Source organism: Schistosoma mansoni, chromosome W (assembly GCF_000237925.1).
Source record: "Schistosoma mansoni strain Puerto Rico chromosome W, complete genome".
Taxonomy (NCBI): Eukaryota; Metazoa; Platyhelminthes; class Trematoda; order Strigeidida; family Schistosomatidae; genus Schistosoma; species Schistosoma mansoni.
The window spans coordinates 16,027,631-16,053,273 of NC_031502.1; the positions used below are offsets into that span (position 1 = coordinate 16,027,631).

At 31.3% G+C, this 25,643-nt stretch overlaps 2 protein-coding genes across 2 annotated transcripts in view; both read left to right on the forward strand.

Annotated features, from left to right (window-relative positions):
* Nucleotides 1–4,981, forward strand: part of Smp_171930 (hypothetical protein) — a gene marked incomplete at both ends in the record, with an annotated part of 22,926 nt that extends 17,945 nt beyond the window's left edge. Inside the window, 3 exons of the mRNA XM_018788747.1 lie at nucleotides 2,916–3,080; nucleotides 4,750–4,916; nucleotides 4,954–4,981. Of these exons, the coding sequence (XP_018654259.1) occupies nucleotides 2,916–3,080; nucleotides 4,750–4,916; nucleotides 4,954–4,981 (360 nt within the window). The remainder of the gene's footprint in view (nucleotides 1–2,915; nucleotides 3,081–4,749; nucleotides 4,917–4,953) is intronic.
* Nucleotides 4,982–24,279: 19,298 nt separating this feature from the next.
* Nucleotides 24,280–25,643, forward strand: part of Smp_091160 (putative retinal homeobox protein) — a gene marked incomplete at both ends in the record, with an annotated part of 3,131 nt that continues 1,767 nt past the window's right edge. The window contains one exon of the mRNA XM_018788748.1: nucleotides 24,280–24,648. Coding sequence (XP_018654260.1) covers nucleotides 24,280–24,648 — 369 coding nt within the window. The remainder of the gene's footprint in view (nucleotides 24,649–25,643) is intronic.

Sequence of the window (25,643 nt, forward strand, 5' to 3'; positions counted from 1 at the left end):
TACTCGTTACTTGTTAATAACCAATCTCATGATATCTGGACATTGGTGGCCATGAAGTTAAGGTTATTTACCATACTGTAAACTATTTCACTCTGTGTAAGTGACATGGTGGTGGCTTTTCCTATTATAACGCTAAGTAAAGTAGATCCGAATATCTGCGAGATAGAAAAATCTTAATACGTTTTATTGACTTAATTTACTGGTACGCGTTTACAGGTATGACGCATAATCCCATGGGTTCCTAATGACTGTTCAAAACAATGTGTTGAAATAAGTTCTACATGATAATGAAAACTGAATACAATCTAGAAGAAAAAGGATTCCAAGTTTCAGATTTGTAGACAAACGGAATTTTTAGAAATAGATCTAGCTTACGCTATTATCACTTTTTATGACCAACTAAACTGTTCTTCTGGTGATTTTGGTAATAGAAATGACCATAGTTCGGCTGCTTTTCATTCATAGGTACTTTGAAATTAATGAAGAAATTCCGTTACTTATTGAGAACAAACCATACATTGACACTGGTCTATTACAATTTCTGAAAAATCGATGAAATCTCGTCTAATAGTGGATATTTGCATTAAAAACAGTTCTTTTTTTACCTCACCAGATTAAGAAACTTATACTGGTGATATAAGTCAAAAGTGAATAAATATCATCTTAGTGGAGCAAAGTTTCCAATTAAGTTGACGAGTTTGGAAAAAAATGTCCAAATGAAGATTCTAGGGTACCGAAAGAGTTACTAAAGTGCATAGAACCAAAAAGTTATTTAATTGCGCGATGAAATAACTGAACACAGGTTAATGGCAATACAGAATAACATGACTTGGGATGTCATTTATTAGTAAAATTAAGGAAGTAAAATAATTGAGAATAATGCAATCAAAATGTGAGGAAAGGTTACAACATGATGTAATAAAATAATCATAATGTTGCCACGGTAAAGAAAGATTCACGTCAGTTTTCTTTCGAACACATTTGTCTAGTCTTAGGCACACAACGAAAAATGAAAAATAAAAAGGCTAGAGCAAGCAAAGTCTCACTAACTCTTCAAAAAACACTACCTTGTTTTTTTATTTGGGGGATACCTATCGATCTTTGACTTCGTCAACAAACATGTTTTGTACGAGACCATCACGTTGGCTGCGGGATACGTGTTTAATTAAGTATTTAGTCCTCGGCTGACTATCCATGTAATATCGTCACCTTCGAAATGAAGTCCAACAAAAGTGGGACTTTTGTTAACTGTGATTTCTTCAAGGTATTTTATCTTCGATATTTAGCACTTCTTAACAGATTTCTGTGAACACGTGTTATTCCTTAGATATTTTTTAACGTCCATTAGTTTTATTTCAACAGAACATACCCTTGTTCTATGAAATGATATTCTCATTAATTTGTTTTTGTAACTGGATGGACGAAAGTTAATAAAACCTAAATAAACTTTATTATAAGTCTATTACCGGAATGTGTAATTGTGCCATCCTCCCTCAGTTGTGTTACGATATCAGGAAATTGGTACTTGGCATCCTTTACATGTTGCATAGTAAACTGCATATTCTTATGTTGGAAAGTTGAATCATGTTGATTATGTGCTGTTGATTATTAGATGCAATGAATGTATCATTACCATACCTCGAATAATATCCAATTTCATCAGTCCCTCATTTAAAATTTGGTCATTTCAAGGTTAGTTTTAAAATACCCTCTAGAACTTGTCCCAACGGACTTACCATTGACACCCTATCAGCACACATAAGTAGTAGACGTTTAAGGTTTGATACTAACTGAAGGAGACGATCATAGTGTTTGTAAATTATGCCCAGAGTTTCAAGAAGTATCATGAATACGGGATTTGGTTAACATCTAAAAGTACTTCATTTACGTGCTAGCTTCGTAATAGGCGGTTGAATACAATTTGCAAAGAATTTTTGGAATAACTTAAAAAACTATTTACAACTATTAGCATCCAGATGTATTACTTCTTAGTTGTAATCTATGTCTTGTTATACAGTTACATCTTATATCACTGTTTTTCGTTGGGGTACGGGAATAACCATCAAAAAGTATTCTAATGGACAACCCGATAGTAATCAGTGATATATTCCTCAAGGCACATTGTCTAATCAAACTTTTCCAGTTGATGTTTGTAATGGGACAGTCAAGCCATGCAGTTGGTTTTTGGTTCTACACTTATCAATGTAACTGATGTATTACGTACTACATTATGAACTACTTTTCTATAATATGCATACATTATACTGTACAATCATTCGTCAAGCGTTTTAATGACATCAGTCTTCATATTTGCTGATATCAAATAAATTAACAAACCCTCTATTGATTTTTGAATTATTAATGGCAGCAGAATGTATCGTAATTTTGTCCCACAAACTCTGAATGTATTATCTGTTCACACATTGGCTCAAGTGAAATATATTCAGAAGAAACTGGTTACCTTTCCAAATGTATGTTAATGTTCTAAGCCACTATAAAAAATTATCAGATGCGTACTATGTGATTTTATAATGATTATTTTAGTGTATCCCAGGATAATTCGTTTATTAAAATTGCATTTTAATGTACAAAACTAGGCTGGTCAAAGTCTTTTAAGACATACTCAGTAATATGGGTTTGAATTGTATTTTTGCTGAAGGAGGCAAGATATTCTTCTCATAACGGGCGAGGTTCATTATAAAAACTGAATATTGTTGGGAAACAGTGTTTGAATAAATATGAATTAAAATGCTATGAAATTTCTGTTGATGGAAAGAGGTTTTCGTTTTACAACCAAATTTTCTCTATTCTACGTCATCATTTAAATCTACATTCTCTCTTCCGTAAACTCTTATTTTCATGTGTAAGATCCTGAAAAATATGTGGTTTTTTTATATAATTTTAGTATAACAAAGAGCTCACAGAACGGTTTACAAAATCAACCTAAATCACCAGCTGAACTGTTAGGTAGAGTGACCGTCGGTCGACTAGAAACGAGTGGTTCCGCTTTGAATATTTCTGGATATGTTAAAAGTCAAGATACGCCACCAGATCGTTGTGTATCACACAGCATGAATCAAGTAAGTGATTCTTTGACTTATGTCAACTAATTTGTAATATTTTGTCTTTAAACTCCCTGAATAATATATATATATATAATTAGAGTACATGATGTTTGAAAGTAGCGAATCATTTATTTTAAAAGTAATCATGCTGCTGAAATCCGAAATGAAATGGCCTCACCCTTCTACGGTGGAACATATTTTATATCGTTACAGAGACTAGCGTTCTCCAGATAACCACTTTTCCTAACTTGAAGTAGTGGGTCTCGAGAACAATAGCTTCAAAGTATGTGAGCTATTTCATACATTCTTGTGAAACCAATCTATGTTAATGGTTTTTATTCAAAAGGCTTAACGATGTAGTCATAGATTCATCAAAAGATCAATCGTTGAATATTTTAATAATATTGATCATTCGATTAAAACGGGCTATTCACCCAGACACACCTTCAAGTCCCGAAGTAACCAATACACGTCAGTGTGCCTTTGCATTTTTTACAGATGAGGAATCCTAAAGTACGTGTTGACTTTTTATTCCTACCGTTGGTCTGAGATTTAACCAAACAAATCATTCCCTTTTTGATACAGTTAAATCCTCATTTCAGTACCACAAAAAACAACTGTACGCTGGACTCATTCTTAGCAATTCTCATAGAACACTGAATAATTAATGCACTAGTTCTTGATATCCAATAACAAATGTTTTCTATAGAGCGTGATCCTCTGTTTATATCTTGATGACTGTCTGGTTAAAATTGTATCAATGAGTCGCACTAGTCAAGTTTAAGTTATAAATATCAAGGTCACGGGACACAAATAGAAAAGATTCTGACTGTGGTCTGATCCCCGCTGATTTCAGTGAAGATTTCTTAATAAATTATCTACAGGACACAACTGTTTATGAAATCTCTTTTACACTACAACGAATGGTACAAAAGGATTATACTGAGTTGATAAGTAGTCCAATCATTTAAATTCAGTTGAATTTTAGTATTTGGACTGGAGATTTTTACAAAAATCAGTTTGAGAGCTTCAAATAACATGTGTTTTAACCCTCATCTCTAACTATCAAGAATGACATTGAATCAGAGACAGAAATATATTCAGACTACTAGAGAGAGTTTAAGTGTTTTGCTGGTTTAGATATGATCATCATATGATTGCTTGCAACTTCTTTCCCAGTGGTGCATATGAACAATGTCCAAATAATTAGATTGCACTTGAGAAACTAACTTCGAAGCTACAACGCGTCAACAGCGAACATGATTTTGAGTCATGTGGATGAACCACTCTAATGGACATATTTCAATTTCAAAACAAAAGAACCACTAAATGACCCTGAAAAATGCTATGCTTCTACAAGAAACATAAATGTGTAGTAATGGTGTTTGTTCTCCACAATAAATTATTCTTTTTACACCTAATTTGTGAATGGCTGAAAAGGCAGAGAAAGTCAAGGTATTTTTAAGAGTTCAAAGTTCCTTTCTACACTATAATTTTATACATATCCGCCAATTAAATTGTAGATATTTTTCAGGAAAACCATCAAAAGAAGTACATATTTATTAGCTTGATGAAAAGGCATGTAGTAGCAAAGTTATGTGTATGTATATGTATAAACATATGTTTATTCAAATTTAAATAAATCAAATAATAGATTTTCATAATTCATTTGCAATTTTGCAAGTTCTGCTACCCACCACTTGGCCAAGAAGATGGAGATCGAGGACACATTCTCTTTAATATACAACCTCCCAAAGAAACAGCGACTTCAAGATCAGTTAGACTACATTATCTCGAACCACAAACACCATCAACTGACAAATTGGGTACCTATAATCCCTACCAATCAAAGTAAGTCTTTGTTTTATTCAAAAAATTCCTTAAAAAGTACTGAACTTCATGAATTACATTTGTAGACATTATTCACTTGAAATAATCCAAACTGCTTATTGTCATAAATCATACTCTCGAAAATACTTTATCTTTTCAAACGGTCACGCAGCTCATTCTGATCCCTTCACTTAAATCCTTTCAAAAGTTTAGAAGTGAATTTTCTCAACGTTATATTCCTTATGTCACACAAGTATCGCAAATTGGCTGAATTATAGTTGAAATAGTACAAATGAGGAATCATATGCATTTGTCTTTCTTATCACTATCTAAAAACGATTGAACTATCAAGAGCTTTGCTCAAAAGCCTGGAATTCATTTGATGATATGCAAACGTACGAAAAAACTACTGACCATATTTCTAAATGTCTGTTTATTGACAGGTAATAAAGTAATTAATAATCAGTTCATGTCTTTTTAAAAAAAGTAACAATCAATTTAATTCAAAAGGTACAACCTAGACCTAGTGAAATGTGTTTAAAATATATTTCAATTTGACTGGATAAACTTGGAGCTACTGCAGAAGCATGACTTCAATGAAATATGTGATTTCTAGGATCATATCAAAAACGGACACCTACCAGTTGAACAATCGAAATATTAGTTAGTAATTAGACTATTTTAGATAACGTTGGTTGTGAGACTGAATCTTATTGACAGAGTTGATAATTAAAGCTGAGGAATATCGTCAGTTACTACTGAGGATAAATTAGTACTCACTAGGTAATCTAGTCGTGTGAGCTAGAGGATCAAACTCTTGACTAGGTTACGACTTTGCTTTTTCTTTAGTTACATATGGATGTTAAGCATCTTATGTTCTATGTTGATGCTAATCCGTTCTATCACATTTTCTTGTTTTCAGAAGCATTTCGGCAAGAGATACACTTCTCAATCGGACGACGAAGAATATTATTTGACTTTCTATTTACCATTAATTTTTAGCCAAAATATTAGTTGAATTTTTAAAAAAAATAAGTTGGTTCACTGTTGTAAAATGTTTTCTGGTATATTTATGTCACTGACGGTAAATAAGTAGTATACTAACAATTAATAACCTCAATTTTCAAAATGCTTGGTAATAAAATAGTTTCTGGACGAAATAAAAACCGAAGAAAATTTCTTCTGAATTTTTTAATTAAAATCAAGAAAGGGAAACACTAATATAATTCGGCACATATTTGGAGTTCTAAATGTGACATGGTTATAATGCTTATCATTTAACTATTTTAGGACGTTCATAAAATTCTCTGCCACAGGTATACCATGGATGCTATTTAAAATATATTTTTCCCATTATTAAAAACAGTAGTTCAATGAGGAGCTAAATACATAAAAATAGGATGACCACAACTGAGTAGTACATAACTAATGTTCCGGAAAGAATTGTAGAAGATGTTCCAACTTATATACATAGGTTGATAAATAAAGGAATATAACGTGTAACGTACAGAGATATAAGGGTAAATCGTTTGAAAGGATGTAGTTGATAAATTGCTTCGATAGGACATTTATTACTGGTATTATAGTAATGTAAATCAGCAATTTGGGACCAATAATTTTCTCAGTAGAAAAACTGGGACGTCATGTTATATTTAAGGGCTATCCCAGTCTCGTTACAGGGTATCCATAGCTGTCGAAAACTGGTGAGAAGAAAAAGAAAACAAAGAGGAAAGAGCAACATTTGCTAAAACTATTGTGATAGGCCTATCGCTATAAATTTTCTAGATGGCTTTTTAACCTAATAATTTGAGTAAATTTTATTTGAACTAGTCAACTTAGTCAGAGATAGCGTAAGGGTAAAATATCAGCAAGGAAGGAAGCTCAATAAGTATACTCAGTAATGACAATGATCAAAGGTTTACTGTTTCTATAATCTCACTAACGAAGTAAGATATAGTTAGTGGTGTAAGCATTTTCAGGGCCATTTCAGTGAAGCGGTAATCACTGATATAGTGCGCAAACTATGATAGTAATTTTTTCACAGTTGGATTACAGGAAACTATTCCAGAGTCTCAAAATTTACGCACAAAGTAATTCATACAGAGATTAGATTTATAATGAAATGATTTTACTTTTGAAGAAAATTACAAATGTTATAAATAGGTGATTCTTCATCATGGATCCCATCAGTGGATATGAAAGACGACATATTGAATATTTTGGAGAAAACGATTAGACCCAGTCTAAGTCTCTGCTTCCATAAGGGACTAAACATAATTTAGTGCATTCGGATATGTAGTTCAAGGTACAATCACTCCCGAAAATACGGAACGTAAAGCACTGCTAGGCGGATAATAATCTGAGTTTGTCTTCGATGCGAATACTACTCAGAATATAGTACAATGTTATAGAATTGGTGGAACGTATACTTTGTAAATTATTATAGAGGTTGTATTGTTTGCAACCCAGAATTTATCAAGACTTGGAAGTCTGCGTTAAGGTTTACTCTAAGAAGGACAGACCATGGGAATATCTGAGCCACAAGTTTACCAATGAACGGGACCTAGTTAGTATTTTATCACCTGTAGTGAAGCTGAAGTCTAGAAAAGGATTACCAAAACGAACCCACTCACATTTTGCAGTGACAAGTTCCAAATTCCATTTCGAGCACGATAAGGTAACCTTACTGATTTCCGTACGGATATACTTTGTATATGGCGAAGCTTGTGAAGAGAAAGTGAATCATCTATGCACAGGAGAGGTTTAATCTTCCTGAAGCATTCGGAGATATCATTTATATTAGCTGCAAAAGGTATATCAAAGACTACCTTGTATCACATCACTTGTGCCTGGAAGAGAATCAACTAATTTCACATTATAATATTTTTTACATTGTTCTAGAGATAAATGAAGTAATATTAACTGCCCAATAGTTGTCCAAGTTGACCTTACCTCCAGATTTGTAAGGTTTTGTTATATTTGTGGCGTTCCATCGGTTAGAATTGGGTCTTATTTTCAAGACAGTGTAGACATGTTTAGGAGAAGTAATGGAATATCAAGTGCACATGAATACTCGATGACTCACTGAGACCTTAAGGGAGGTTGTGGCTTCACTAATGTTGAGATAAGTGGAAGAAATAAATCTCATAAAGCTTCTAGTCATGTCCATAATCTTTGATCTAACCTTCTACAGAAGTTTATCATTGGTCACAAAAACACCAATGAAAAGGCTTGTCATGGTTATAGAATTACTGATAAACAGACCACTATAGAAGATTCAAGAGACATCTACATTTTTAGATGCTTGAACGCGTTGATTGAAAAGAAGAACTAAGTTTCGCACATCTAAACTATTGTCAAAATGCTGAGAAATCTTCATCAATTGGCTTTTAACCTATAAGTTTTCTTTTACTTGGATAAGATTTATAATTATTTGTGCAACTGCTGAAAAATCATTCAACTTGAAGTAACGTTTTTGCAATCGTTTAACTTATTGCGATGCTTAACTTTTGTGCATAAATCATTAGGCTTAATAGTCCTGTATGTTTTTACTAGTGCAATGGAATACAGACAAGAACTATTGTCTAGTTCATCTTCTAGACTATTACTAGAGAGGAAGTTACTTCAATCTGAACACCTTAACACGGTTTATAGAAAGTCCCAGTCTTCACTTTTCAATCCCGTTATTAATTGATTTTTTGTAAGAGAAGGCTACTATTAGGGTTAATAATAATAATAATAATAATGATAGAACCGACGGCCACTTCATGATCACCGCTTTTAAACTCTGTGTTTATTTGCACGGACAGAGAAATAATATCTTGACAGAAAACTAGGTCGAAGGTGTTCCAAGTATAAATGATGGTTTGGCTAATAGGGTTCTTGTTTTTAGGGTCGAAAATTTATTTAGAAGTGAACTTGTATTGATTAGTAATAATTTTAGAATGGAGTTATGAAGTTTAAACGGGAGATAACGCCTATATTAATGTTACGTACTTCAGTCACATATGTTTCTTCGTATTCCACACGGTTTCGTAATGATTCTAGGATCTCGCTATGTTATCGACATACCTAGTAGCGTAATCGAGAAAGTTTAATTACTTCAAACTTTTAAATCCATATGATTTTATGTACTGATCTGTGGCAAACATTTTCATATGTTGCAATGTTATCATAGGTAATTATTTATTTTGACATTAATGTTACTGGTTAAATATTTCATTCTAACATCATTTATTACAAGGATATTACAGATTTGATTTATCTAAAGTACAACTCGCTTCCATAATCATTTAGCAAGCATAATTCGCTCACGAATATGAGGCAGCAGAACTCGTAAATAAGTTTTAATATCTCATTACCTATTTCATCTCACCAATATATATCTTTAAATCATAGCGATTATGTTAATTATTCTAGATTTCGACCTTAACTCTATGTTTCCTAATCGAATCCATACCTTGGTTACGCAGTTAAAACAATCATTTGTTTATGATAACTTATCACCAATAATAATGTAGTAGTAGTAGTAAGAAAACGATCTTTTTAAGTTGATGTTATGACAGTTAGTTTCATTTCTGGTGTATTTTCAATAGTTAAAAGTCCAATGATATTATAATACAGAATCAGTTATATATTTACTGTAAACTCTGATGGTCTTGTCGAATCTGTTATGACTTCTAAATGTTCCATTGAGAAATTGCTGAGAACTGCGATGGTGGTGACTGCCTCAACCAATGATATATTTTTGAATACAATAATGAATTCTCACTGAAAATGTACTTAATTACCATAAGTTCCACTTCAACATACATCACATCTGTAAATAATCAGTAAGCTTATCAAAACCTGACTCTACAGTGTTTATTACTCTTGAATATTCGTCTGCAAAGTCTACGATCGTTTCCACACCACATCCATTCTCTTCTGGTTGCTCAGAAAAATATATAACAAGAAAAATATACAAAATACTGTAAAGTCTTCAGGTATATCTTAAAGCTGATGTCATTACGACATTTTGTGGCTTTTCCACAAAACATATGAGTACTTTTTTCAGTTTTAATAAGTGTTCACCTGGTTAATCAAATCCAAACTAGCAAAGTTTATTGCGATTGCTTACTATAAATTCGAACAATTTGCTTCTGACACCTTACTTTAAATTACGTGACCAAAATAGATTACTTAATTGACTGTTTCCTGAAAACCTATTGGATTTCAGGAGTAAACGATTTAAAAAACATACTTTCGAAGTAATAGTGCATATAGATTTGATTTGTTGATGGTCCTTAAGTAAAGAGATTTCAAAGCAATTCACTTTTCCCCAATGTAAAATTGTCAAATATAAACAAATAAAACAAGTTTTGTAATCAACCTCCTTTTTACTTACAACTAGTCTCAGCAACGAACTGAACGTAATGCTTAAATAGTTCATGCACTTTCAAATTAGGTAACAGAAATTGACCAATAAGTGAATGTTACTGTAATCAGTACATAATGAGTGTAAATTAAGCTGATATTTTAATAGTTCTATCTTGTATAATATGAAAGAATAAATAATTTCCCTTTCACCGTTGTTAATTTAAAGACTATCGAGTTGTTAGTTCATTGGATATGTATTCAGTAGACATGATTAAAAGACTTGGTGAAATTACAAGATAAATGTTTGACATTTAATGCTCTACACAGTGTTGTGATTTACATAAATCTTCAATAAATAGGACGTTCAAATTTTTGAATTTTTTGTGTTCTTAAATTACTATATTTATAATTAAGTCAACAACGAATAGTTTCCCCTTACATTTCCAGATAATATTGATGAATAATCTTCACCCTTGAAGATAACAATACTGGCCCAATTAGTTAATTCTATCCATAAGTATTGTTCTAATGAATGAAATATAAGTTTACAAAACAGCAAATTTCCTTTTTCCTTAAATAAATTTGTTCATAATGGGTAAATTGCTTCAATTAACTCTGTGACTGTCAACAAAAGTGAAGATAGTAAATATACGTACTGCCAGGGGGGGGGGCAAGTTAAATTATTCAATGAAAAATTTTTGTCTATTTCCATATGAATAAAAAGAAATATTTCCCATTACTGTATCCATGAGTACAATATAAACAAATTATGCTGTCCATTTCCTTTGCGAATATTTAATTGATCTTCCAGATGGTAAAAGATCAAATTTCAGTGAAACGTTTATCTTTTATCACCATATATCCTTATAAGTAGACGTCAAATTGTAACTATGAGGTAATATACATCATTTTTCGCCTATTCTATTATTCCAATGTATGACAATACAATTAATAATGTATACCCATAAAGTTATAACAAAATAATACTCCTATAAAACCACAATTTATTCATTATGATTTCATGCCTTTATTACATATAACTTCATACTAGCTGAAGTTAATCTAAAATCTCTTAAGTAATGTAAGTTGAGGTCGTATTATAAGTTTAATAAGTCATCTGTAAAGAAATGAATTCATGAGATACTCTTAATTGATTGACATATGCTGGCTTAAAGTAAACTTTGGAATCTAATAAATAGTTATTATTATTCAAACAAATTAAAATCAGAGTAAATAATGAGTAATTTTGTTATTGAAGAATCATTAAGAATTAAGAGTTGCGAATACTTTTTTTTAGGTGAAAGCTCCTCATATTACTTTATTACTTCTCAAGACATCTAATTATAGTATGACTGATAAGATAGCCCAATAACTATTATGGTCACTATGGATAATTTATGTTCTCGATGAGTAACGGCAGTTTAACAATAAATTTGAGCACGCCTACGTAATAACATTGAATATAGCTGACTATACAATAGAAATTGTCTTAGATATGTGCGTAATTAATAAGTGATGAACCTCTAGTCATAAAGCATGAAATTCCTTTTAACTGAAAGATATCTAACTATTTCACAAGTACTCGAGCAGACAAAGCAAAACTATTCTTTGTACCGCGATTAAATTAAGGATAAATAACCGCTATTAAGTTTTTCGTATCTTAATTCTATATTATTATGCTGAACTCTTCTTGTTCTGTTCTTGTTCTACCCGAAGTTTGTGCTGATGATGTCGTTCAGAAGGACGATGAAAGCTCCACGACCTAACCATCCAGCTCAGAGAACAAACCCACGTCAAAATCTTCTTGTTCTCTAAAATGTTTAACATTTACTGTTATCCATCGTCATTAAGTCTACCTAATAAAATTTTATGGCGAAATATTTGATTTTCAAATGAATCTCAAAAAAGGTGAATTTAGTGTGATTTTATAAAATTGTGGTCTCACAAATCGACCTTCAAGGTAGATCTTCATTATATAGTTGAAATCATTAGTCAATTGAAGCTAGACCACCATGGAAAACCTAGAAGCATTGGACGGCCGTTTCGTCCTATTGTGGGACTCCTCAGCAGTACTCATCCACGATCACACCTCACTAGTGCTTCCAGGTTTTCCATGGTGGTCTAGCTTCAAATGACTTATGATTTCAACCATATAAAATCTCCACAAACCCCCCCTCTGATAAATCTTCATTATTTTGTAACTTTTATTTCAATGAATAATGAGATATTACCAGCTACTGAAGTTCTCTAAAGTATATTTTGCAAACTAAATTAATCGGTCACCGTGAGCATAAACATTTTTTGTTTAAATATCTTGATACTCACTTTCATTGTCTCTTTTAACAAATATTGTTCATTTAATAAAATCAACCACCATATTTTGATTGCTTCTCTTTATAAAGGAGTTTTCCCTGAATCCTCTTATTATTAATCATAATTTCAGCCAACAAGATCTAAATAAAAAGGAACATATCTTTACAATATGGCAGCTCGAAATCGAAGTATGAACAGCATTTCGGGGTATTTAAACACCAAGGAATCAAATTAAAATCTCACACACGACTGTCAAAAGCTTTTATATATTGTAATATTTGCGATTTTGTAATACTACAGTACTGAAAAACATTGAGTGTATCATTAAAGTGAGTTTTATCTGTTCATGTGGTTGGAAAATTAGGTGAGAATGCCTTGGTTATGTGAACAACATTGATAATATTAAATCAGAAAAGCTTAACCTTCATAAATGTGCAAAGTGAATTTATTTACTTAGTAATTTATTTGAAGAGATACTACTGCTAATCTTCAAATGGACAAATTGAAATAGAAAGATATTAAAGCCTTCTGGGAGTTGATATTTAGGCTTATGAAGCTCAAGAAAAGTTTAGGTAAACATTTTAATCGATATTTGACAATCCCACTATGGAAGAGTTCTATCATCAGTAATGTGCCCGCATTCCTTCTAAGAAACCGGAAACAAAGAAATTGATTGAAAGGTTCATTTTATTAATGATACTTTCAGAAAATTAAAAAGTAGTTCCACTAAAGTTGTGTATTAAAAATCAGATGTGTAAATAAATGTTACATTTATTGCTTTTCAATAAGTGTTTTTAAAAAAAATATCTCAACAGAAAAGAACCTGCACACAGATCAAAATGTTACCCCTTGATGAATTTGTGTAAGATAATCAGAACAGAATAAATATTACGAAAGTCACCCATAAACAAGTGTTCAATCATTCAATTAGCTGGTTCATTAGGTTTATCTCAAACATAATTTTTTCTACATTACTTTGTTTTGTTGTACAAACATCTACAACATCACCTATTCATTATAGTTTTTGAGATAATAAAAGTTAACATGAGAAAAGCGAAATAAGTATTTCAAAACGTTACTCAACCTGACATGATTATTAGGGTGAGGTAAGTTTTTGTTTGTGCACTCATATACTTGCATGTATGCATTGATGCATATTTGTGTGTAGACCACTTTATGATCTTAATAATTTACAAGATATAGTCCAATGGGAATGTTAATTTACAAACCAATAAATTATTAAATCATCAATTTACAGTTAGTTAATTAAAAGTCAGCATCTTCCTTATTGTCTCTTATAAATAAGAAAAAGTAGTATATTTCAATAAAGAAAAAAAAAGAGGGAACTCAAGTCAAAAACAAAAATCATTTAACATGGTATAACAATTGCTTAATTAACCATTAAAAAGAATTCAAATGAAAATTAACATCTTGTGTTTGTGCATGCTTCTATGTGCCCGTGTTTAAGGGTAAAAGCAAAATAGATTTTCAAAAGATTTCACGAGTAGAAACAAAAACAAACAAACAAACAAACGTAAAGAAAAATTAGGGGGTGGTCCAATGTCTTTAATCAAAATAACACAAAAGGAGAATTTATTAACGAAGACTCTATCCATTTACTAAAAACAGTATGTTAAGCTAAATCAAGCAAACTTAATTACAAGTGCAGAATAATAAGAAATTCCTCAATCTCTTTATGTCTATTACCATTCCTTGTTAACAGAAAAAGTGAAACAGTTGAATATCAGATATGAAGTAATAATTACCCAAATTCTATTAACCTTATATTCATGTGTTTTTATTGCATCATTAGGCCATTTATTTAGGACAAAAATCAAAACTTTCTATGGTTGTTGTTCATGCTTATTTGCAAATTATGAATTATAATGAAGTTCAAAGGATAAGCGAAACTTAGATTGAACCATGGATTGATTATATTAATTATTAAAAAAGACTGTCACTTGAAAATACTAATTTAATGCTCGACCATTGAAGTAATCTTAGTTTAATTGTAAGTTACATGCTATAAATCTTCCTTCATTTTCTATAGATTCTTGTCACAAATAAATCCAATAAAAGTGCTCAACAACCAATGTGCAGAGAATGCACTTTCCAAATAGACGATATAACAAGTATCACTGCTATTACCAAGTCTTATCTGTTCACTTAGGAACGACAGTGTTAGGGTGAGCGACTCCAGTTTCACACAGTAAAACACGAAAATGATAGGCGAACATTTTATGAGTCAGTAGCAAGAAGTTATAAAAGTATACTTAAATGGTCATAAGGAAAATACTTAGTGAAATAAAAGATTTTATATATTCATATACCTGCAAATGTTTTTTTCGAGGCAACTCATAACCTCTCACAAGTTACTTTGTGACAGTCATCTACAGATTATTTGTTAGAGAGCTCATCGTTTTTGGACGGTTAAATTTTAGTTGCCTCGCTTACTTTTTCGTTTGAAAATTTCATCTGGCCTAATAATTTCTTATTATGTTATTCTGTTATGAAAGCAAATCACTAAATATTAAGCAACTAATTTTACACTAAGATCTCAAATACTGATAATGTCTATTGGTCTATAAATACAATGTTTCGACCAGACTAAGTGGTCTGATGTTCTGCAGTACATTATTTTGAGGTTTTGCCGTTTTTACGTTCAATCAGAAGTAACCAATTAAATTAAACTTATTGTTCTTGTTCATTCGTACGATGTAAGTGTAACGACGATTGCTCATTTATTCTATCATCTTAATATAAATGTTCATTAGTGAATGATTTACTGTCGCATTAGGCGAAATATCAAGTGTAATAGACCATTATCTCAAAGAATTATATCCCTGATTACACTCGAAAATGAGTTACAGTATAATCCAAATTATCCATTTAACAATGGTCCCTCTGTATCCGATCCTGTGTTCTGATATGAAACGCTAAAGTTTTCTTGTATTGAGGCATTTACCTCTTATATATTAAGTGTCAGATGTTATCACTGGAGCTTGTGACTACTCGATTTCGAATTTCCACAAATGAACTGATTAGCCTCTATCTTAAATTCTTCCAAATATTTATATTGTCTTTAAGGAAAACCACAACTTAACTAATATGAAATAATTCATAGAATACCCCACTGATTATCACTCACAAATATATTTCCTATAAGGAATAATATTTATCACCTTTGATAATTGAATTTACTTCCGTTTTTTTGTATTAAAGCAAATAAATTGATAATCTTCTTCTAAACACCATGTTACGCTTCAGTTCACATCATTTAACTGAAGTGTAATCTTAATTCATCAAAGAAATCTAAGGGTAATAAAGATTTAAGGAGTTTGAAGTTCTTACGATTGTTATGTTGTGTGTTTACAAACGATAAAAGTAAAACTAATAACTTATTTTTCATCAACCCATGGAATTCCAGTTCTTAATGTCGTTATATATATATATTTAGATTTCGGCCTTACACATAATATAATACACGCAATCAAACTTGGACATATAATCCTATGAACTTGGTCAACATTGCATACATTTATGCCCATAGACAAAGTAGTCCAATTCCCCAGTTTGTTACAGATAAAAATAAACTTTGTAAGAACAAACTTCAATCAATTAATTAAGTTGTTAATAAGATAGAAGGAGAATTATTTTTCTCTACTTTCTTACTCATTTATTTTAACTTTAAACTGTTTTTGATGTAAGTTAATTTAATCAAACGAATGAAGGGGGAAAAGAGAGAGAACAATCTAATGATGTTATTTAAACCATATTAATGGAATAATTTAATTTGGCAAGTACTATATACAACCGAGCATCTAAATATCTACCAGAAATTGTATTTTATGGCTTATTTACTTAGAGGAGGACTATTAGATATAATGCCACGCATCAACGTTAATGCAAATCTGTACTAAGGTCTTGGTCTTATTCCACTAGTAAGTTGACTATTGATCGATCATGTACAAATATATTTCCAAGTTATTTAAAGGCTAGTTCTTATCAATTTCAGTAATATCATTGAGTATCCATTATGAAGGATGACTGCAGAAGTCTTTTCACTGAATTATAAAATAATCTCAATTAGACAATTGTGTTCAGATAAATAATACTATAAACTGAATATTTTCAATAATCAGATCGGATGGTATATGATCAGACCCTAGTTTTTACTTAGTAGTTTCAGGATTACTCCTTTACGTTTCTTTTTAGTTATATTAAAAAAGGATTTCCTGAGTATCACTAAGTGAACGAAGTATCTAGGGTCGATATCACGAAGAGTGATAAAGCTTCATTAAAAGCTGAAAATCATTTTCTTCACTTCGCAGTAATTCGTCATTTCCCTTAATGTTCATACTCTACATGCAAAATAACCTGGTGAAACTTATGATACTGTTATTTTTCAAGTTTGCATGAAGCTTACTTAAAATGAGTAGATAATTTAAATCAATCAAATTGAACTTGACATTCAATAAACTATAAACATCCAACTGATAGTTGTTGAAGGGAGCTTAAATATTTGTAACGTTCCATAAATTAAAACAGACGAATTCTTTTAATTAACCATAGAGTCCAGGTAAAGTAGATCATGTCGATACATATATCCATAAAGACTTGTTGGTATTATTAATTCCTCATTATTGAACTTCATTGAATCATAGTTCTTTGTTAAATCGATATTAATTATTGGATCGTCTTTTCTTGCTTTAACGCTGATAGGACTTCAGTACCACATATTAAGGTCAACTAAAGTTTCATGTCGATTCACGTCAGAAATATATATATATATATCCGTATTATTGCTCATAACTATTACGAGTTCAGACATTCATTTGAAAAATTTCCTCTATGCAATCAGAATTCAATTTGAAGTAAATTTAATCCTCTTTTATAAACAAAATCAGCAAAGAAACAAAAATGCGTTTACTATGTACCTTTTATCTTTTCAGTGTTTAGGAGCTTTACATAACATGTTCGTTGTCTTTCCCTAAACCTGAAAAATAGTTCACTGTAGCATTTTTGTTAACCTTTATCATTGTGAATGTACGATTATGTATCAAACGTATTTTGAGATTAAAAGTGAACACTGTATCTAATTTTATAAAAACCCGCCCAGTGCTTCCAGATATTCCATGGTGGTCTAACTTCGATTGACCCATGATCTCAACTTTTGAAAAACTGTATAGTTAAAAAATTAAATTGAGGCCTTAATTCACAGTTTGACTATTATAGGAAGGAAAAGACATGTGGAAGAAACAGTTAGAATCTTGTGCAGTAGCATGTTTATTAAATATACCAAAAATTTTCATCATCACACAGATAAGCAAAAATTGAAATAAGAAAGACCTAGAATGAAACGGCACTAAACATAGACGAATTCAGGAAGAAAATGTGAAGTAACTGTTATGTTCATTATTTAAAAGTGAGTTACGACGAGACCTACAATATATTCCATCTAAATTATTCAACCAGTGATTTCTAGTACGGTATGAATCCTGAGAAGTAGCGTTTAGATAGCTAAAATCCATTGTTCGTATCTTTATGTGATAGTAACATGTTTCAGCCAAAACACTCAAAGGTTCTTCCACCTTATTAGCTCTCCAGATCTGACTGCATTTCTAAGTTCATCTTGACTAAGAATGAGTTACTTAAGTCCCAAAAATATATTGGATATACTGATAGTACGAAAGTCTAGTCTTTCTTTGGATGTCCATTCAAAACAAGATGGAGTGGAAGTACCATGGTAAGCAAGGCCTTAGTTGATTGATTTCTCTTCCTAATCATCTATAACGGATATTCACATTTTAAAGAGTAACCACATTATTTATATGTCTGTCATAGATGGTTAATTGTATGATATTGTATGACTACGATAATTCAGTAAGTTATTGATTAACTGCTGTTAAATACTACTTAGGTTTATACATATCTAACCGTAAATAAATCATGTAGTAAGTATTGTATTCATCTATCATTTTGATTTACTTTGGATGTCAAATAAATTCTCATCTATTGTCTACATGCTTTTAATTGTGTCAACCAACTCATGGGTTCAAGTAGTTAAACGAATATTCAACAGTTAAGACAGGAAGAATAACAATTTGTATAATTATATTATCAGAATCAAGTATTACTCACAGACTATACAGAAATCCTAAAATGTAAGCATCATATCTCTGAAAGAAATAAGCCTTCAAATAATTGACGAAGGTCGTTACATATGATTAACGTGATCCAGGATATCTTATTAAAATACAAAAAAGAACTTCACTTGTTGAACTAATCATTTTAATAACTTTCCACGTTTTAAATACTACTCAATCTATAAAAAGCACTCACAAATCAAATCAACTTTATCCATTTAGGACATGTTCTGTCCGAATTCCAGTAGGGTTACCCAAGGTGATGCTTCATAATAGTCATATGCAATGAATGATGTTTTATTATATGAGTTTTTAATTTCTAATTAAATGATCTATCAGAAGTTTATGTTTCGTTGTTGCTAATCTATATGAGGTTTAAAATAAATCAGGACACTAGATCAGATATCGATATTAATAGTTATACGATGATATGTTTTCGGTCCTTAATTAATCTCTTCAGAAACAAAGCACTGACTGATGGTATTTTACTTTTTACACTTTTGAATCCAATTCATCTAAATTAGATGATTGAGTTGAAAAAAGAAACCTGTTTTGTAGTAGAGATCTAGCTACAACACTTCAGATTATTGTTCTTATTCTTCGAGGTGAACTATTAATTGAAGAAGTGTTGCCAAAAATAAACGTACTTTATACGTGAATACCGATACCCTTTTTTAAATATTGAGTGACCATCGAAGTTGCTGACAAAATGCGTTGAATTTAAATATTTCCATATTACATACGGTCTTTTGAACTTCTCCCAGGATTTTATTCACTATTAATCATATAAGTAGTTTCATTCACTTACGAAGGGCTTTTGATTGGTAAAGATTTGGGAAGAATAATGAGTGATACTAGGGTTACATAAGTTAGTAATACTTTGGTAATTGTATACATAATATGGACCAATGTCAAAGTGGCTCTGACTTTCCTCAAAACGAGAAGGAATACCGGATCAACACTCCGCGTTTCACTTAGTGTATTCGATAAATATAGAACTGTAGTATATCAGTGGTTTGATCTGAAATCAATCATTTTACATCGAACAAACAATTCTAATGAAGTTATGTGTAAGAAGAACAACCATGTTTTCAAATGAGGAACAGTATCCTAAAATTAATGATTATTAAATAATTTACAAATATTGTTTGTTACCCTATTAATATTTACCAATCATTTTTCTCCTACTGACGGTCTTTGTAAAAATTATGAACCAATAAAGACACTAAAAAGTATTTGTACTCAAATAATGAGCAGGAAAGATAAGGAATTTTTAATGAACCAATAAGTGTTCATAACTTATTTCGGAGCATCTAACTTATTAGCCAATCATATTTCTCTAAAAGAGAGTTGGTCACACGCATTGAGGCTGGCAAACTTTGACTAGTTACTTATAAATGTTCAACTTTATGGTGATAAGACAATTATTTATTTCAACAGTAATGCAATCAAGTAACTTCAATCAAACCTTACCATCTGATTATTATTCTAACTTCCAAAGTGATAATCTCAAACATATATCAACAGTCTGTGCTCAGAATTCCTTTTTTGGAATTGCATCCTTGCTAGGATTTAGTAAACGAAAGGATTTAAATGATGCTGATTTGTCTAAAATATCCAACAGTTATGACAACTTATGTAAGTAGTCTTTTTAACTGTTATTTTCAACAAGTATATTATTAATTTCCATATATTGAATATGAAATATTTTAGCACATATTAGCATTTGGTTTAGTTGAGACGTAAACATGCCATTTATGTGAATGTAGTCTTGTTGTAGCGAAGATGTTACAAATATTGTACAAGTTAGCCAGGCAATAGCCGTTGATTTTCTCCAACTAGCTTACAATTACTTGATAAGAAAATTTTCTACTGGTATACGATTATCTGATGAAGGGAACTTTATCGAAAATGCAATGACAAACGAAAGTATTTCGAAGGTTATGCATGAATGACTTGGGTGGAGATTTTCACCTGGTTAGTGGTTTTTATTTATAAAATGAAGGATAACTGATAACGTTTATGGACCATTCGTTAAGTTTTGTGAAATCTAAATTTAATTTTAGATCAGTGTGTGCACAATACTATGCGTTAATTATTTCAGTAAGAAGTAATTTTAAATCACGCCAAACTTTGTTTTGTTCCCCGATTTCCATTTAAGCAACTTTAATTTTGCTAAGTTAGCTCAAACGGACACCTCTTTATTAAGAAACATCGCATTTTGAAAATCTCGGTTATCCATAATTGTTCATTGGCTTATTGTTAGTATTCGATTGTGACTCATTCAGATTATGTTGCCGTTATGGGGGTCTGACTCTGTAATACTGAATTCGTAACTCACCTTATAGTGTTTCACTGTAACTGTCATGTGATGACTAAATTTGTTAGTCTTTTTGAATGGATTTGCTTACACTGATTTCATAATAAGTACTTCACTAAAGTATGGCTTTTAAAGTAATGCTTCAAAACTTTCATTTTAACATTTTCAAGCAGGTCATACTTGCATAAAACAGATTCCGATTTTTCGAGGTATCTGGTAATCAAAGATGTCATTAAAGAATCTGGGAAAGATCTTGTTAAATACCTAAGGGAAGCGAATCGTTCGGAATATTCGTTTCAATAAAACCGTAACAACTTTTATGAGTTTAATCCTAAATTGATTTTCCTGAAATATTGATCTATCTCATAGGTTATATTCTACTATTACCAGCAGGAAATTTCTCACAAACGAAACCTACTTTCATCTCATGAAACATTATTTCCGTTAAATGAATGCCCCAAGTTTAAATGAAGTTTTCAGTTGACATTATATCTCTGTAAGAAATAAAACATGATGACCAGTTTAATAAAAACTAAAATTAATAAATAGTACGTATTTGTTCATATTTTAAAGTAAGAAATATAACCTTTTTATCCTGAAAAACCACATGCCTTTTGATAAACTCTGATTTTGAAATGAATAGTTAGTACTATTTATTGACTACTTCGTCAACTACCTATTGAATGATTTTATGCACATGGCAAAATTTGAACGTCGAAAGTTCAATCTTTTCCATGTTTTTGTGCACTGGAACTAAACTAGATTTTTTAATAGATTATCGCCTGACTTCTTTGCGTTTTTGAAGATTTTTCTAACAAATAGGCTCTCATAAATTAAGTAGTATATTTCTAAAAATTGAAGGTCCTAACGTTCTATTACTTAATCCAATTACTGTATTTATTACTGATAGTACTATCCATCATACTCTTACAGTTATATGAAATAATCAAACATTCATCTGAACAAAGTTCGTTTAACAATATTTTTGACCATAAATTTTCTCTTATAATATTTAAACCTGAGAGTGATACGACCGTATATGGTAGTTCCATGTTGTATGTGGATCTATTATGTCATAAAGTTACTACGGTGAAAACAAAGTATAATTAGTATAATAACTCAATTCATTAACCATAATTGGCTCTCTTATAACGCCACATCTAAAACTTTATCCTAACTTTTTAGGGCTACCAGAAAATAATGTGAGCATTAGGCGTCCACACTGATAAGAATTATCTTGATATGAAATAAGCTGTAATTTTCTTTATAACACTGGAAACTGATTTGATATAGTTCCACTGTTTTATGAACTACAAATTAAACGTTTTACGGATACCTTTTATGTAGATATTAAAGTTCGTTCAGTTAATAAACATATTAATTAGCTATCTTTTGGCTGTTTATAATAATAATTGCTTGAAGACATCTCTTAACCTAACTTCGTACTCTCTGAAAATATCTACATCAAGAAGTTCATCTTCTGTCAATCAAGCTGGTTCAAAGAGTATTGATTAAGGTCATGAAAAGTTTTATAAAGACAATTGTTCTTTGAGATCCAATCTCCAAAATTGTTTAAAATCACTTTTTCAATCAAGATTGTTACAAACAACTTCATCTATGATTTCGGAGCATTTCCCTTGGTATTTGCAAGCACTTTACCTTAGAGCTTTATTAAAAAATAACATGTTTGACAACTATGTTGTTTATTTCAACAAATATTGTGAACATTTCTAGTGAAATCCATGAAGTACAAAAAGACTATGCTGAAATCTAGAAAAGTGTGTTTTGTTTGTGAAATCTCACTGTCAAAAATGAAACTTGTGTGATTTTGTCGATAAATTAGTTTATCTGGATCGTAGCTAGAATTGAAATCTAGGGCATTCGTTTTGTCCTAGCCGGAACACGTCAACTGGATGCTCATGAATTCAAGTGTTCATATTCATACGATGACTGAAACCCAATATCTTTCAACTTAGACGATAATGTTTTCCACTGGGTTACAGAGTTCAGATAACTAGGAACTTGTTCAACCATTGTGGGATCATTTATTGGATGGACAAAGATATTTAAGTGAAGAAAACATTTATTCAAACGATGTTACTTACTAACGCTAGACATTCTTAAAGGTTATTTCCCTTCTATGTTTAAGCTTCAAGTTACTGTCAATGAACCTGAAAAAAAAGCCATCTCTCAAATGTTTTATTTTATTGTATTTAATTTATTATAGACCACTATATACTTACTTACTTACTTACTTACTTACTTACTTACTTACTCCTGTTACCCCTCGTGGAGGAGCATAGGCCGCCCACCAGAATTCTCGATCCAACTCTGTCCTGAGCCTTCCTTTCCAGTTCTTTCCAGTTTCTATTCATCCTTGTCATATCTGCTTCTATTTCCCGGCGTAATGTGTTCTCTGGCCTTCCTCTTTTCCGCTTCCCTTCCGGATTCCATGTTAGGGCTTGCCTTGATGTATACTATATATTAAATAGCCATAAATACAGTTGCACAGAGTTAACAAATAACTATATCGAAAACATTTTTTTATTGAGCTGTCTATACTACGACGCAATGGACTTCTTTCTTTGTTTGTTATTGTCTGTATTTTCTTGTTTTTAATGATAAAATCTGATAAAGATTAGTCCCTGTCGGTATATGTGCACGCTTGGAAGATTCCTTCGGTATAACTTATGAACTCAATAAAGGAGAACTCAGATTCATAAACCTTTAAGTTAACATGACTTGGCAAGTGAATAATCGATGGGTATTAGGAGAATTAACTGAATTTTGATGGTTGTGAAGATAATTGGCGACGTAAAATATGAAAAAAATTCTTTGAAACTGTTTTCCATCTACTAATAGTTCAAATGACAATCGCTCCTTTCAGGAAGCTTTTTGGTTGACAGTGTCAAAATATCACACCATATGGAATCTATTTTTTCACCATTATCTGTGGATAGCTTATACTAAAGTTACCATGTATGCATGTATGTGAACATGGTTGTTGATCGTAAATGAATCACAGTCTCATTTGTTTTAATAAACACCGTTTTGTTCATTTTGTAAAGGTGTTTCTTCATCAGAAGATTCAAATATAATGGATTATATCCAGTTAAATTCAACTTCTAACTGGTTTAATTCTCAAATAAAAAATAAATTTCCGAACCAGTCTATGTTTAGTGAAGACAATCACTTTCCCCTATGTCACTCAAATCCGATAATTTCAGCGAATCAAGCTGCTAACATCATGGATGAAAGTAAAAATTTCGAATCAAACAAAATGGATGTTAAAATTAAATCACTGAAATCGAAAATGGTGAAGAGAGTATCATTGTCTAATGGAGGTATTGAAATATCTACATCCAGAACAAACAACATTACTGCTAAATGTAGAACTAAAAATTGCAATCACGTTGGTTATCATCATCACCATCACCACCACCTCCAACAAAAACAACAACACTCACATGATCGTAAACACAGGCGTAATCGAACTACGTTTACAACTTTCCAACTACATGAATTAGAATGTGCTTTCGAACATAGTCATTATCCGGATGTATTGAATCGAGAAGAATTAGCTGCAAGAATTAGACTACCAGAAGTTCGCGTTCAGGTAATGTTAACTCATTATCATTGTCTGTTTACTAAAATCCTACTACTTAATCCAAGTCGACCGGTAAAATTAAGAATGTATTAATAGTCAAGTTATATTAGGTAAATCTATCAAATTCGAACTTATTTCAGAACAAGCGAATTATCAGTCATGTGGAATTTCGTTGTTCCCTTATTTCTACTGATTTACGAGTCGACGAGTGACTCTTAAAAGTAATTTAAGTGGACTCTAACTCCAATGTACAGTTGTTTATACACATTGATAATTCATTTCGATTGAAAAATAATTTATATGAATATTTGTCAATATTGGAACGAATTGTTTGATAAAAATTGGGCGCCGAGTATAGAGAAGTCATTATATTTGAAATAATCTCAGCGATTGAAATTTAAATTAATCATTCCGGCGTTTCGTCCAGCTAACTTGTCTGGACCCTGAAGAAGTCCGGACAAGTTGGTGTTATTTAAATTTCAATCGCTGAGACTAATTCAAATATAATTTTTACATATAATGTTTATACTCATGTCTTAGAAAGATACTTTCCATTATGTAGTTTTGAATCACACAAAATTCAACAATCCTTTTAGCCCACCATATTTACTTTACCGATAAAGCGATATGAAATAGAATGACTTAGACTTGTAAGTAAATTAAATTTTTCATATGGATGAATAAATATCACACTCATCTCAAACTGTTTCGGAAAGAAGTATATTTTTGCTTACGTGACATAGCTATTTGTAAATAAGTGCCTACTAAATAGAACCGTTCAAGTTTAATATAACTAAATATACAGTTGTTGGTTCCTAGGCATTTTCTATTAAGCGCTGCTGTATTAGCTAGAAAAGTATCGGATATAGTTATTCTGTGTGATTCTTAACTGTTTCTAGATTTTATGACTTAAGTAAACTTTGGATTCAACAGAGCAAAACTACATTAGAGTAATATTCGGTTTCTTGAAGACATTTTGATGAGTAAACTTTTGATGGCTTTGA